The sequence below is a fragment of the Oncorhynchus tshawytscha genome, linkage group LG09, assembly GCF_018296145.1.
Source record: "Oncorhynchus tshawytscha isolate Ot180627B linkage group LG09, Otsh_v2.0, whole genome shotgun sequence".
NCBI classification, from domain to species: Eukaryota; Metazoa; Chordata; class Actinopteri; order Salmoniformes; family Salmonidae; genus Oncorhynchus; species Oncorhynchus tshawytscha.
In genome coordinates this window covers 71,399,153-71,415,736 of record NC_056437.1, presented here as the reverse complement: position 1 = coordinate 71,415,736, position 16,584 = coordinate 71,399,153, and the positions used below count along the sequence as shown (strand labels likewise).

Sequence of the window (16,584 nt, the reverse complement as noted above, 5' to 3'; positions counted from 1 at the left end):
GTGATCTTTGAGTAGAGGCATCATAGCTCTGTGCTCTTTCTTTGTGTGTGGGTGTGGGTTGTTTCGTGTGTGTGTGTGTGTGTGTGTGTGTGTGTGTGTGTGTGTGTGTGTATGTGTGCGTGGACTTCAAGTCTTGTTTCATTGTGGAGAACTGAAACTATCAACAGATCCTCCTTTCCACCAATTCTAATCCGGTTCTCTTTTTAACATGCAATGTGTTCTTAATCTTTTACTGTGCTATGTAAACCAAGAAACCCCGAATGTTGACTTTGTAATGTGACATGTATAAAGTGCCATAGTAAAACCAGATGAACCAAGTGCTACATTGTGTACGTTTTGTTATCTTCAAATCCTACCCGTTTTGAGTTGGACTAAATTGCCATTTTGAGTTGGGTTAGGGTTCTAACCTTACCCCTGATGTGTCAGATGTGTTGCAAATCAGCTGTACAAACCGAGTGTGAATCAGCTCACATGTTGAACTGAGAGACCAGAGATGAGAGACCAGTAGCAGCAGAAGTTTGGGAGTGCTGACATGCATTCTAAACCATATTTATTACACATTTCCATTTGACACAGGAGTTGAAAATAAATGAAGTCACAGAATCCTGGGAGGATGGAAATCAAGAAGTGAGTCCTAAAGACCTTGTATGTGTAAAACCTGGAGCTAATATCCATGTCACTGGTTCTTCTGACCACAAACCAGTCCATGAATTCAGTGTGAAAACTGGGCAAAATTGGGGTACGGTTTGGATAGCATGTCCCAGCATCAGTCCTTATACGGGGCCCTGAATCCTCCAAAGATGATTGGTGCCATTCGTGTCTTGTTCCAGGAGGATCCAAAAAGTTGGAGACTCTCAAGACAAAAACAGCTAAGATGACGATTGGTGTAACGTGAGAGTAGACAAAAGATCGACAACAGCCAGAATTCTAAAGTGGCCTCCTCAGAAGACTCCTTTCAGGAGAGCCAGTCCCATCCCCATACAGTTGTTACCAAAACAATGACCTCAGATAGCACATATGCACACTTACACACACATAAATAGACAGTATATCATACGCCACAAACATGCACGTACGCCACAAACATACAGTATATACAAATATGCTCAAAAATCGCATCTGTTTCATCAGCATCTTATCTTGACAATGTCTTGGACAAATATTCCTGTTACTTCAAGTTTTACTCCTGTCCACTGACAGAGTATTGATGCATACTACAATATGAATGTGGTTGTGTGTTACTGGCTTGTGGTTATGAGTATTTAAAAAAAAAAACTGAATTCTGTGATTATATTCTTTGTAAAAAATAAATAAATGCCAATTTCTGTAATTATATTCTTTCTATAATAACTCAGACCATGGTTAGGTTTTCATAGTGTGTAATTTGCTAGAATGTACTGTTTGTGTGTATGGTCAAAAGCTATGGGGAAAGTATGACTTTGTCAATGCATTGAATGTGTGTAGAAGTCACAAACTCAGCAAAAAAAGAAATGTCCCTTTTTCATGGACCCTGTCTTTCAAAGGTAATTCGTAAAAATCCAAATAACTTCACAGATCTTCATTGTTAAGGGTTTAAACACCGCTTACAGACGGTAGCCAATTAAGGTCACAGTTATGAAAACTTAGGACACTAAAGAGGCCTTTCTACTGACAAAAGAAAGATGCCCAGTGTCTGCGTGAACATGCCTTAGGCATGCCGCAAGGAGGCATGAGGACTGTAGATGTGGCCAGGGCAATAAATTGCAATGTCCGTACTGTGAGACGCCTGAGACAGTCCTCGCAGTGGCAGACCACGTGTAACAACACCTGCACAGGATTGGTACATCCAACGATCACACCTGCGGGACAAGTACAGGATGGCAACAACAACCGCCCAAGTTACACCAGGAATGCACAATCCCTCCATTAGTGCTCAGACTGTCCTCAATATGCTGAGAGAGGCTGGACTGAGGGCTTGTAGGCCTGTTATAAGGCAGGTCCTCACCAGACGTCACCGGCAACAACGTTGCCTATGGGCACAACCCCACCATTGCTGGACCAGACAGGACTGGCAAAAAGTGCTCTTCAATGACGAGTCGCGGTTTTGTCTCGCCAGAGGTGATGGTCGGATTCGCGTTTATCGTCGAAGGAATGAGCGTTACACCGAGACCTGTACTCTGGAGCAGGATCGATTTGGAGGTGGAGGGTCCGTCATGGTCTGGGGTGGTGTGACACAGCATCATTGGACTGAGCTTGTTGTCATTGCGGGCAATCTCAATGCTGTGTGTTACAGGGAAGATATCCTCCTCCCTCATGTGGTGCTCATCCTGACATGATGGCTTGTGGGACTGACAATGCCACCAGCCAAACTGCTCGTTCTGTGCGTGATTTCCTGCAAGACAGGAATGTCAGTGTTCTGCCATAGCCAGCGAAGAACCCGGATCTCAATCCCATTGAGCACGTCTGGGACCTGTTGGATTGGAGGGTGAAGGCTAGGGCCATTCCCCCCAAACATGTCTGGAAAATTGCAGGTGCCTTGGTGGATGAGTGGAGTAACATCTCACAGCAAGAACTGGCAAATCTGGTGCAGTCCATGAGGAGGAGGTGAACTGCAGTACTTAATGCAGCTGGTGGCCACGCCAGATACTGACTGTTACTTTTGATTTTGACCCCCCTTTGTTCAGGGACACATTATTCCATTTATGTTAGTCACATGTCTGTGGAACTTGTTCAGTTTATGTCTCAGTTGTTGAATCTTACAGTCATTCAAATATTTACACATGTTAAGTTTGCTGAAAATATACGCGGTTGACAGTGAGAGGACGTTTATTTTTTTGCTGAGTTTATAACACATACTCAATTCCAGTAACAAATTATTAGTCAGATTTTTTTCCACAAGGGAGGATAAACTTGATGACTGACAAAGAACAACACGTTTCATAGCCAGGAAGAATGAGACAACTGAACCCCAATATGGGCGGGACCTATCATGTTGCATCAACCACTGATTGATTGGTCCAAAACAGTTCTTAAGCTTTTTCACCTCGGGACCCAAGTTAGAAATTGACAGTCCTGCCGTGACCCAATTGTCCTCCAACTACCCAAATTAAGAATAAATAGTGTGTGACTGTAGATGCATTCTCATAACTCGCGACCCACCTCTCACATGCCCACTTTGGGCTTCCGATCTTGGTCTAAAATAAATCCATTTGACGAGAAGAGCATGGAGCTTTCATTCTGTTATTATTCATTTGTCAGTGATAGACAACACACTGTCCCGCCCATCACAGGGTTCAAAGACTCACATCCAAACCAGAGGTTCAGTATGAAAGTCTATGAGCAAATTCCAACTTTTTGCACAAAACTCCACTTAGCATCAATGCTATCATGATAATGTGGAAGTTGGAGATGTGCACCAACACTAGTTTCTGGTCAGGAGTATTTGTGGTGATTTAGCACCATCTGGTGGTTATGTCTAGCTTGTGTTTAGCTTGCGTAGCTCCTGTTCCTTTTTGCGCTGCTTCTCCTTCTGGCGTTCCAGTTTGTCCAGGGCCTTGCGCTCCTTTTCCGCTGCTGTGTGAATGTCTCTGATCCGCCTTTTCAGTGCACTGCGGTCCGTGGAACTGTTCACTCCCAAACCCTGATAATAAAATATAATAAAATATCAAATCAAATGTTATTTGTCACATGTGCCGAATACAAAAAGTGTAGACTGTACCATCAAATGCTTACTTACGAGCCCTTTCCTATCAATGCAGAGTTAAAAATGAAAAATATTTTGTTATCTAAAAAAAGGTATAACGAGGATTGGAACACCTTATATTTACACTGTAGCCTCGTTATTGTTATTTTATTGTGTTACTTAAGTGTATTTAGTCAATATTTTCGTAACTCGATTTTTCTTAACTGCATTGTTGGTTAATAAGGGTTTGTAAGTAAGCATTTCACGGTAAGGTCTGCACCTGTTTTCTTCGGTGCATGTGACAAATACAGTTGAAGTCGGAAGATTACATACACTTAGAGTCATTAAAGTCATTAAAACTCATTTTTCAACCACTCCACAAATTTCTTGTTAACGAACAGGTACCAAAGCCTCTATATCCACAGTAAAACGAGTCCCATATCGGCATAAGCTGAAAAGCCGCTCAGCAAGGAAGAAGCAACTGCTCCAAAGCCACATTTGAAAAAAAAGCCAGACTGCGGTTTGCAACTGCACATGGGGACAAAGATCATACTTTTTGGAGAAATGTCCTCTGGTCTGATGAAACAAAAACAGAACTGTTTAGCCATAATGACCGTCGTTATGTTTGCAGGAAAAAGGGGGAGGTGTCACGCCCTGACCTTAGAGCTTTTTATGTCTCTATTTTGGTTTGGTCAGGGTGTGATTTGGGTGGCATTTTATGTTCCTTTCTCTATGTTTTTGTATTTCTTTGTTTTGGCCGTGTGTGGTTCTCAATCAGGGGCAGCTGTCTATCGTTGTCTCTGATTGGGAACCATACTTATGTAGCTTTTTCCCACAGGGTTTTTGTGGGTAGTTCATTTCTGTTTAGTGTTTTGCACCTTTCAGGACTGTTTCGGTGATTCCCTTTGTTATTTTGTTATTAGTGTTCAGTTTTAATAAAGTAAGCATGAACCTGTACCAGGCTGCGCTTTGGTCCAATGATTCCTCATCTTCCCGACGCCGAATACTGTTACAGGAGGCTTGCAAGCAGAAGAGCACCATCCCAACAGTGAAGCACGGGGGTGGCAGCATCATGTTGTGGGGGTGCTTTGTTGCAGGAGGGACTGGTGCACTTCACAAAATAGAGGGCATCATGAGGCAGGAAAATGATGTGGATATATTGAAGCAACATCTCAAGACATCAGTCAGGAAGTTAAAGCTAGGTCAAAAATGGGTCTTCCAAATGAACAATGACTCCAAGCATACTTCCAAAGTTGTTGCAAAATGGCTTAAGGACAGCAAAGTCAACGTATTGGAGTGGCCATCACAAGCCCTGACCTCAATCCCATAGTAAATTGATGGGCAGAACTGAAAAAGCGTATGCGAGCAAGGAGGCCTACAAACCTGGCTCAGTTACACCAGCTCTGTCAGGAGGAATGGGCCAAAATTCACCCAACTTATTGTGGGACGCTTGTGGAAGGCTACCTGAAACGTTTGACCCAAGTTAAACAATTTAAAGGCAATGCTACCAAATACTAATTGAGTGTATGTAAACTTCTGACCCACTGGGAATGTGATGAAAGAAATAACAGCTGAAATAAATAATTCTCTCTACTATTATTCTGACATATCACATTCTTAAAATAAAATGGTGATCCTAACTGACCTAAAAGCAGTGCATTTTTTACAAGGATTAAATGTCAGGAATTGTGAAAAACTGAGTTTAAATGTATTTGGCTAAGGTGTATGTAATTTTGACTTCAACTGTACATTTGGTTTTGATTAATATTGTGAATTTTGAATGATTTATACTTGAACTTTTAATACTTAAATATATTCAAAACCAAATACTTTTATACTTTTATTCAAGTAGTATTTAACTGGCTGACTTTCACTTTTACTTCACTTTTAACTGTTTATTAAGGTAACTACAGTTGAAGTCGGAAGTTTACATACACCGTTGCCAAATATATTTAGACTCAGTTTTTCACAATTCCTGACATATAATCCTCGTAAAAATTCTCTCTTAGGTCAGTTAGGATCAGTATGCTTGGGGTCATTGTCCATTTGGAAGATCCATTTGCGACCAAGCTTTAACTTCCTGACTGATGTCTTGAGATCTATTTTGTGAAGTGCACCAGTCCCTCCTGCAGCAAAGCACCCCCACAACATGATGCTTAACGATTGGGATGGTGTTCTTCGGCTTGCAAGCCTCCCCCTTTTCCTGCAAACATAACGATGGTTATTATGGCCAAACAGTTCTATTTTTGTTTCATCAGACAAGAGGACATTTCTCCAAAAAGTACAATCTTTGTCCCCATGTGCAGTGGCAAACCGTAGTCTGGCTTTTTAATGCTGGTTTTGGAGCAGTGGCTTCTTCCTTGCTGAGCTGCCTTTTATGTTATGTCGATATAGGACTCGTTTTACTGTGGATATAGATACTTTTGTACCCGTTTCCTCCAGCATCTTCACAAGGTCCTTCGCTGCTGTTCTGGGATTGATTTGCACTTTTCGCACCAAAGTACGTTCATCTCGAGGAGACAGAACGCGTCTCCTTCCTGAGCGGTATGACGGCTGCGTGGTACCATGGTGTTTATACTTGCGTACTATTGTTTGTACAGATGAACGTGATACCTTCAGGCGTTTGGAAATTTCTCCCTAGGATGAATCAGACTTGTGGAGTTCTACAAATAAAATCTGAGGTCTTGGCTGATTTATTTTGATTTTCCCATAATGTCAAGCAAAGAGGCACAGAGTTTGAAGGTAGGCCTTGAAATACATCCACAGGTACACCTCCAATTGACTCAAATGATGCCAATTAGCCTATCAGAAGCTTCTAAAGCCACGACATCATTTTCTGGAATTTTCCAAGCTGTTTAAAAGCACAGTCAACTTAGTGTATGTAAACTTCTAACCCACTGGAATTGTGATACAGTGAATTATAAGTGAAATTTTCTGTCTGTAAACAATTGCTGGAGAAATGACTTGTGTCATGCACAGTAGATGTCCTAACTGACTTGCCAAAACTATAGTTTGTTAACAAGAAATTTGTGGAGTGGTTGAAAAACAAGTTTTAATGACTCCAACCTAAGTGTATGTAAACTTCTGACTTCAACTGTATACTTTTATTCAAGTATGACAATTGGGTACTTTTTCCACCACTGCATATAGGTTGTGGTAAAAGTGGCTAGGCAATCAGGATAGACAAACAGAGTAGCAGCAGCATATGAAGAGTGTGAAAGAGTGCATGTGTGTGTGTGTGTGTGTGTGTGTGCGCCACAGGAGTTTGGTGGCACCTTAATTGGGTAGGACGAGCAAGTGGCAATGGCTGGAGCAGAAAAGGTGGAATGGCATCAAATACGTCAAACAGATGGTTTGTCCCAAGTAATGTAAACAAAGTTAGAAAAACAGACACACAACCCTTGATGTGTTGTTTGGGGTTAAATCAAATAAAATAAAAATCCAATCAAATTTTATTCGTCACATGCGCCGAATACAACAGGTGCAGAGCTTACAGTGAAATGCTTATTTACAAGGCCCTGACCAACAATGCAGTTATAAAATGAAAATGGAAAAACAATAGGAAATAAAAGGAACAAGTAATTAAAGAGCAGCAGTAAAATAACAATAGCAAGACTATACACAGGGGGGTACCAGTACAGAGTCAGTGTGCGGGGGGCACCGGTTATTTATTTAAATTTTTTCATTTAACCTTATTTAACTAGGCAAGTCAGTTAAGAACAAATTCTTATTTACAATGACGGCCTAGGAACAGTGGATTAACTGCCTTGTTCAGGCTCCTTAAAACTTCTTGCGTGTAGGGGGCAGGATTTTCGTTTTTGGCTAAAAAACGTACCCATTTGAAACTGCCTATTTCTCAGGCCCAGAAACTAGAATATGCAAATAATTGTCAGATTAGGATAGAAAACACTCTAAATTATCCAAAACTGTCCAAATATTGTCTGTGAGTATAACAGAACTGATATTGCAGGCGAAAACCTGAGGAAAATCAAACCAGGAAGTGCTGTTTTTCCTGAAAGCTCTCTGTTCCATTGGATGCCTTGCCTCCATTTAAAGGGATATCAACCAGAATCATGTTCCTATGGCTTCCTCAAGGTGTCACCAGTCTTTGGACATAGTTTCAGGCTTTTATTTTGAAAAACGAGCGAGAAAGATAACATCGCGTCAGTGGATAGCTGGGTGTTCGCAGAGTTTTGCTTGAGCAACAGAGTGGGGCAGCCATTGTCTCTCCCTCTCCTATTGAAAAAGCGACAGTCCCGGTTGATATATTATTGATTATATATTTTAAAAACAACCTGAGGATTGATTATAAAAAACGTTTGACATGTATCTGTGGACATTACGGATACTATTTGGAATTTTCGTCTGCGATGTCGTGACCGCTCGAGCCTGTGGATTTCTGAACATAATACGCCAAACAAATGGAGGTATTTTGGATATAAAAATAATCTTTATGGAACAAAAGGAACATTTATTGTGTAACTGGGAGTCTCGTGAGTGCAAACATCCGAAGAGCATCAAAGGTAAGCGATTTAATCTATTTATTTTCTGACTTTCGTGACCAATCTACTTGGCTGCTCGTGTTTGTAATATTTTGTCTACTGAGAGAGATGTTCTTACATAAACACTTGTTATGCTTTTGCCGAAAAGCTGTATTGAAATCTGACACGCCAGGTGGATTAACAACAAACTAAGCTGTGTTTTGCTATATTGCACTTGTGATTTCATGAAAATGAAATATTTTTAGTAATTTAATTTGAATTTGGCGATGCTGCAATTCAGCGGGTGTTGATAAAAATAATCCCGCTAAAGGGATGGGTGCGTCAAGAAGTTAAAAGAAGCATCTCTAGCCTTCAGCTTAGTGCAGATGTTGCCTGTAATCCATGGCTTCTGGTTGGGGTATGTACGTACTGTCACTGCTGGGACAACATCATCGATGCACTTATTGATGAAGCCCATGACTGATGTGGTGTACTCCAAATCAAATCCAATCCAATTGTATTGGTCACATACACATGGTTAGCAGATGTTAATGAGAATGTAGCGAAATGCTTGTGCTTCTAGTTCCGGCCGTGCAGTAGATCTAATAAGTAATCTAACAATTTCACAACAACTACCTAATACACACAAGTGTAAAGGAATGATTAAGAATATGTACATATAAATATATGGATGAGTGATGGCCAAACGGCATAGGCAAGATGCAGTAGATGGTATAGAGTACAGTATATACATATGAGATGAGTAATGTAGGGTATGTATATATTGTTTAAAGTGACTAGTGATTCATTTATTATATAAACATTTTTTTTATTAAAGTGGCTAGAGGTTTGAGTCAGTATGTTGGCAGCAGCCACTCAATGTTAGTGATGGCTGTTTAACAGTTTCATGGCCTGTTTTTCAGTCTCTCGGTCCCAGCTTTGATGCACCTGTACTGACCTCTCCTTCTGGATGATAGCGGGGTGAACAGGCAGTGGCTCGGGTGGTTGTTGTCCTTGATGATCTTTTTGGCCTTCCTGTGACATCGGGTGGTGTAGGTGTCCTGGAGTGCAGGTAGTTTGCCCCCGGTGATGTGTTGTGCAGATCTCACTACCCTCTGGAGAGCCTTACGGTTGTGGGCGGAGCAGTTGCCATACCAGGCGGTGATACAGCCCGACAGGGTGCTCTCGATTGTGCATCTCTAAAAGTTTGCGAGTGTTTTTGGTGACAAGCCACATTTCTTCAGCCTCCTGAGGGTGAAGAGGTGCGTTGCACCTTCTTCACCATGCTGTCTGTGTGGGTGGACCATTTCAGTTTATCTGTGATGTGTACGCCGAGGAACATAAAACTTTCCACCTTCTCCAGTACTGTCCCTTCAATGTGGATAGGGGGGGTGCTCCCTCTGCTGTTTCCTGAAGTCCACGATCATCTCCTTTGTTTTGTTGACGTTGAGTGTGAGGTTATTTTCCTGACACCACACTCCGAGGGCCATCACCTCTTCCCTGTAGGTGTAACAGTATAACTTTAGACCGTCCCCTCGACCATACCGGGCGCGAACCAGGGACTCTCTGCACACATCAACAACAGTCACTCACGAAGCATCGTTACCCATCGCTCCACAAAAGCCGCGGGAACCACTACTTCAAGGTCTCAGAGCAAGTGACATCACCGATTGAAACGCTATTTAGCGCGCACCACCGCTAACTAAGCTAGCCGTTTCACATCCGTTACACTCACCCCCCTTTTGACCTCCTCCTTTTCCGCAGCAACCCGTGATCCGGGTCAACAGCATCAATGTAACAGTATAACTTTATACCATCCCCTCACCCATACCCGGGCGCGAACCAGGGACCCTCTGCACACATCAACAACAGTCACCCACGAAGCAATCTTTACCCATCGCTCCACAAAAGCCGCGGCCCTTGCAGAGCAAGGGGAACCACTACTTGAAGGTCTCAGAGCAAGTGACGTCACCGATTGAAACGCTATTTAGCGCGCACCACCGCTAACTAGCTAGCTATTTCACATCCGTTACATAGGCGGTCTCGTTGTTGTTGGTAATCAAGCCTACCACTGTAGTGTCGTCTGCAAACTTGATGATTGAGTTGGAGGCGTGCATGGCCACACAGTCATGGGTGAACAGGGAGTACAGGAGATGGCTGAGAACGCACCCTTGTGGGGCCCCAGTGTTGAAGATCAGCGGGGTGGAGATGTTGTTTCCTACCCTCACCACCTGGGGGCGGCCCGTCAGAAAGTCCAGGACCCAGTTGCACAGGGCGGGGTCGAGACCTAGGGTCTCGAGCTTAATGACGAGTTTGGAGGGCACTATGGTGTTAAATGCTGAGCTGTAATCGATGAACAGCATTCTTACATAGGTATTCCTCTTGCCATCGGAGGAATCCCTGAACATATTCCAGTCTGTGCTACCAAAACAGTCCTGTAGCTTAGCATCTGCATCATCTGTCCACTTTTTTATTGAGTAAGTCACTAGTGCTTCCTGCTTTAAATTTTGCTTGTGATCACAAATCAGGAGGATAGAATGTCAGATTTGCCAAATGGAGGGTGAGGGAGAGCTTTGTATGTATCTCTGTGTGTGAGTAAAGGTGTGAGTAAAGGTGGTCCAGAGTTTTTTCCCTCTGGTTGCACATTTAACATGCTGATAGAAATTTGATAAGTTTTCCTGCATTAAAGTCCCCGGCTAATAGGAGCGTTGCCTCTGGGTGAGTGTTTTCCTGTTTGCTTATGGCAGTATACAGCTCATTGAGTATGGTCTCATACCACCACAGCATCGGTCTGTGGTGGTATGCTACGAAAAATAGAGATGAAAACTCTCTAGGTAGATAGTGTGGTCCACAGCTTATCATAACATACTCTGCCTCAGGAGAGAAAAACCTTGAGATTTCCTTAGATAAAAAAAAAAATCTAAATCAAATGCATTTATATAGCCCTTCGTACATCAGCTGATATCTCAAAGTGCTGTACAGAAACCCAGCCTAAAACCCCAAACAGCAAGCAATGCAGGTGTAGAAGCAAGCAATGCAGGTGTAGATATTGTGCACCTGCTGTTATTTACAAAAATACACAGTCTGCCGCCCCTTGTCTTACCAGACGACCCTGTTCTATCCTGCCGATACAGTGTATAACCAGCCAACTGTATATTGATAATGTCGTCGGTCAGCCACGACTCTGTGAAGAATAAGATATTACAGTTTTGAATGTCACGTTGGTAGTTTAATCTTCCGCGTAGGTCATTGATTTCTTTTCTCCAAAAATTGCATGTTTGCTAGCAGAATGGAAGGAAGTGGGGGTTTATTCGATCACCTACGAATTCTCAGAAGGCAGCCCACTCTCTGGCCCCTTTTTCTCCGCCTTCTCTTCACGCAAATGACGGGGATCTGGGCCTGTTCACGGGAAAGCAGTATATCATTCACATCGGGCTCGTCGGTCTCGTTAAAGGTAAAAAAGGATTCAGCCAGTCCGTGGTGAGTAATCACAGTTCTGATGTCCAGAAGTTATTTTCGGTCATAAGAGATGGTAGCAGCAACATTATGTACAAACAACGCAAAGAAACAAACAAAAAAACACAATTGGTTAGGAATAGCTAACACGTCAGCCTTGTACTCTGGCGCCATCTAGGACTTAGGTACTTACAGTGAATAAAAATATAAATGCGACATGTACAACACGTGTCATCAGCTGAAATAAAATATCCCAGAAATCTTCTGTGTGCACTAAAAGATTATTTCTCTCAAAAGAGAGAATCCTCTGAGACCAGACACCTGGACAGCTGATGAAACTGTGGGTTTGCACAACCAAAGAATTTCTGCACACTGTTAGAAACCATCTCAGGGAAGCTCATATGCATGCTCTTCATCCTCCCCAGGGTCGTGACCTGACTGCAGTTTGGCATCGTAACCGACTTCAGTAGGCAAATGCTCACCTTCGATTGCCACTGCACGCTGGAGAAGTGTGCTCTTCATGGATTAAACCCGGTGTAGACTGTACCGGCCAGACGGCCGACAGTGTGTATGGCGTCGTGTGGGCGAGCAGTGTGAGGATGTCAACGTTGTGAGCAGACTGCCCCATGGTGGCAGTGAGGTTATGGTATGGGCAGGCATAAGCTACAGACAACAAACACAATTGCTTTTTATAGATGGTAATTTGAATGAACAGAGATACCGTGATTACCGTGCCATTCATCCACCACCATCACCTCGTGTTTCAGAATGATAATGCACTGCCCCATATCGCAATGATCTATAAACAATATCTGCAAGCTGATCATTTCAGACTCATTCCATGGCCTGCATACTCACCCGACATGTCACCCATTGAGCATGTTTGGGATGCTCCGGATCAACTTGTGTGACAATGTGTTTCAGCTCCCGCAAATATATTTTTGCTCAGCCATTTGAAGAGAAGTGGGACAACATTCCAAAGTCCACAATCAACAGCCTGATCAACTCTATGCGAAGAAGATGTGTTGCGCGGAGGTAAATAGTGGTCACACCAGATACTGACTGGTTTTCTGATCCATGTCGCTACCTCTTTTAACTGTGATCAACTGATGCATATCTGTATTCCCAGGCAGGTGAAATCCATAGATTAGGGCCTAATGAATTTATTTCAATTGACTGATTTCCTTGTATGGACTGTAACTCAGTAAAATCTTTGAAATTGTTGCATGTTGCGTTTATGTTTTTGTTCAGTGTAGTTCACAGATGGCATGAAAGTGGTCCCTCTCAACAGCAGAGGGCAGTGAGATCCTGCTTAAAGAGAATGACTATCTGTATGTTGTTGTTGGTGGGTGTTTACATGTTGTTTTGAGTGTTTTTGAGTGGCTCAATCAGAGAGTCAGAGATACTCTATGTTTTACTTTGATCCTACATGCACTCACCTCCCCTCTCCTCTTATATTCTCACCTCCCCTCATCCCTCTCCTGTACCTTACCCTCTCATCTTATCTTCTCACCTCCTCTCATCCCTCTCCTGGACCTTACCCTCTCCTCTAATCTTCTCACCTCCTCTCATCCCTATCCTGTACCTTACCCTCTCCTCTAATCTTCTCACCTCCTCTCATCCCTCTCCTGTACCTTACCCTCTCCTCTAATCTTCTCACCTCCTCTCATCCCTCTCCTGTACCTTATCTTCTCACCTCCTCTCATCCCTCTCCTGTACATTACCCTCTCCTCTAATCTTCTGACCTCCTCTCATCCCTCTCCTGTACCTTACCCTCTCCTCTAATCTTCTCAGCTCCTCTCATCCCTCTTCTGTACCTTACCCTCTCCTCTAATCTTCTCACCTCCTCTCATCCCTCTCCTGTACCTTACCCTCTCCTCTAATCTTCTCAGCTCCTCTCATCCCTCTTCTGTACCTTACCCTCTCCTCTAATCTTGTTGTCACTTCTCTTCCACTCTCATGGCCGCTTCTCCCCTTTCACCATCTGTACCATCCTCTCCATCCATCTGCTCTTATTCCTCTCCTCGCCTCTCCTCTATTCTCTGACCCTCTCCATCCATTTACCCTCATCTTCTCTGCTCTCCCTCCTTTCCTCTCCTCCCACCTTGAACTTAGTCCCCTTCCTTCTATCCTCCTCACTCTCCTCCTCTCCTTCCCTGAAACATCCTCCCACCTTGAGCTTGGTGCCATCCATCAGGAGGAGCTGCTCCCCGTCGATGTCCCTGGCAGTGAACTCTGGGATGTACTGCTCCATGTTCAAGCCCTTCAGCCACTGGCACACCTGCTGGGTGCTCCACGACGACACTAGGCACAGCGGCTCGTCTATAGGCTGGAAGGAAGGTTGCCCAAGATATTCAGTAATCGAGTACAATTGCGTTGCTTCAGCTTCCTAATATGAAAAATAGCTTTTTGTGAGTTAGCAGTCTGAAGAGCATGTTAATCTGCCCCCTGGTGGTCATGAATAACATAACACAAAACCATTTAGCCTTGCCCCTCAGTGCAGCGACATACAGCGAACGTATTACACCCACTGATATGTATCTTTAGGTTGCATTGACTGACTTACAAAGCTGCCTCTATAGTCTAGACCCCCTTGAGTCACACACACGTACGCACGCGCACACAAACAACATTGTTTAGTTACTGATCTAACCACTGGTCTGGTGTTGTTAGCCTGGTGGCTAGCAGAGTCCTGTCAGGTTGGCTGTCTGCCAGACACCGAGGTGTTCTCAGAATGTCTATCCACCAGCGGTGAAGCACAGGAACAAGTGAAGCGCTGCTAAAATTAACTCAGGGTGATGGAAGAGGCAGCCGGCTGAGAGGTCTCTCTCTCTCTCTCCCTCGCTCTCTGCATATTCTCCCTTTTACCTCATGTTATTAGCCTTGAATAAACATGATATCAACATACAGGCAGACTTTTCCTATGGGATGTGGTTGGTTTGAGAGCCCCTCTATTTTACATTATTAGCCAAAGGTTTTATAGAAAGTGGATTACATGACCTAGGCTACCATATACAAACACTGTTCCATTACTTCAACCATGCTAATTCAGGTAACGTGCTCTGCTGGAAGGCAAAACAGCACATTCCCCATTGGGATTTTCCATCTCACCAACAACTGGGACACACACCTACTCTCACACACTCAACCAGGTGTGATTAAGTCCTGGGTTCAAATACTACTTATTTTTCTTTTAAATACTTTGAGTGTTTCATTGAGTGAACCTGAGGTGTGTTAAACAAGGGGAATAGATTGTGATTGTTAGCTAATGTTAGCTTAGTGTTAGCCGAGAACATAAGGTAACATTATCTTATGTCTGAGAAGGTGGTCTGTTTTCTGTCTAAACTGCCACTACAAATAATAATGTGGCTTTCTACTATTGTACATGTAGCAGGAATAGGAAAGTTATTTGCAGTTTGAATATTGCCGATGAAATGGCATAGTAATCTTTACTGTTTGATGTTTCACTGTAACATTTCAGAATGTTCATTGAAATCACCCCATCGAAATTGCAACTAAAGGAACATGTTCGGCACAAATGGAAACCCATTTGAGTGCAGCTCCGGAGTGGCAGATGGGCAGGGTTCGCACTTTGGAGACCATTCCATTGGTTCCGTTGCGCCAGGCATGCGTCACACAATCAAGTGCAGGTTAAAGTATTTGGGGAAAAAAGCAAATACTATCTGTACCCAGGTCTGACGTGTATCCTGCATCCCTCTGTAATGGCAGCTTAAGGAGATGAGAGGGAGAGAGTCATAAAGCCCCTCTGAAAACCCAATATCCCCTCCAACAAGCTGAGCCAAATCAGATGTGACGGGAGGGAGAGAGAGCTAGTTTACCGGAGGTAATTGATTCCCTAATTACTGTGCAGCCGTGTCTGACAGCGTCTGGCCAGAGAGTGTTTTTGAGAGAGCAGGGCACTCACCAGACTCAGGCTTTAAAAACACCAGGACCACACACTCTGCACTCTGCACTGTTATGGATCTAAGTGAACTGCTTGGAACTTCTAACTGAATGGAGTGTGTGCTATAGTATGAATAGTGTAAGCTAGTTGCCACATGTAACCAAGAAGACATAACTACGTCCAGTTGGGGTTATTTCAGGTAATGGTACACATTTTACTAAAGAAGAATTCAGAGTTTTGTTGGTACACTATTACAGATTTGAGTGGAACGCTACTTTAATCAAAAATAGTATCTAGCCTTCTCTCTCTGAACAGTGATCCAGGCCTCAGGCAAACCCTCTGTTTCATATACGGTATCATCATGAAATAGAGTTCAGATCCATTTAGTTCTAGGCAGAGAATGCCCACTACCACCACCACAACTGCATTAGGAAGCCCCTTACCTCGTCTGAGGACTGGGAGAGGGTCTGGTAGCGTTGTGAGGAGCGGGAGGACGAGTCGGCTGTGGTCCCACTGGAGGCGTGAGGGGGACTACAGGGGGGCGGTGAGAACTCATCACTCAGGGCAGACTCCTGATGGAGGGAGGGAGGGAGGGAGGGAGGGAGGGAGGGAGGGAGGGAGGGAGGGAGGGAGGGAGGGAGGGAGGGAGGGAGGGAGGGAGGGAGGGAGGGAGGGCAGAGAAATGATCCAATCATGATAAATAAATACCGTTTTCTCCACATTGTTTCCAGTAATCTTTGACACTTTGGGATTAAGTACAAGTGCACAGAGATATTTTTATTGAGTGTGACCACTGTGGTCAAACAGCATTGGATCGATTGATTTGTCCAGTTCAAGATCAATTACATCTGACAATAGTAGGATATTAATGCATTGTTTGTAAACCTTACTTTCAAACAGTTGTAGCTTAGAAATATAAAATGTTTGGTCACAGCAGTAACACTGAAAAATTATACATAAGCATCATATTTTGGATGAATTGCCCTCTCAAATGATGCCCCTGCAAACACATATGCATGCACACACACACAACAAAAACTCACACAGACACACAGCCCTATAACAGCCCTTGACAGTCCCCT

General features: G+C 43.5%; 1 protein-coding gene across 2 annotated transcripts in view; it reads right to left on the bottom strand.

Annotated features, from left to right (window-relative positions):
- Positions 1 to 2,733: 2,733 nt before the first annotated feature.
- The window catches only part of LOC112258585 (sterile alpha motif domain-containing protein 14), a 42,386-nt gene continuing 28,535 nt past the window's right edge, over positions 2,734 to 16,584 (bottom strand). For both annotated transcript variants that reach the window (XM_024433038.2, XM_024433037.2), the window contains 3 exons: positions 15,946 to 16,074; positions 13,772 to 13,927; positions 2,734 to 3,619 (listed from right to left, as the gene is read on the bottom strand). In XM_024433038.2, the coding sequence (XP_024288806.1) occupies positions 3,455 to 3,619; positions 13,772 to 13,927; positions 15,946 to 16,074 (450 nt within the window). In that variant the 3' untranslated portion in view covers positions 2,734 to 3,454. The remainder of the gene's footprint in view (positions 3,620 to 13,771; positions 13,928 to 15,945; positions 16,075 to 16,584) is intronic.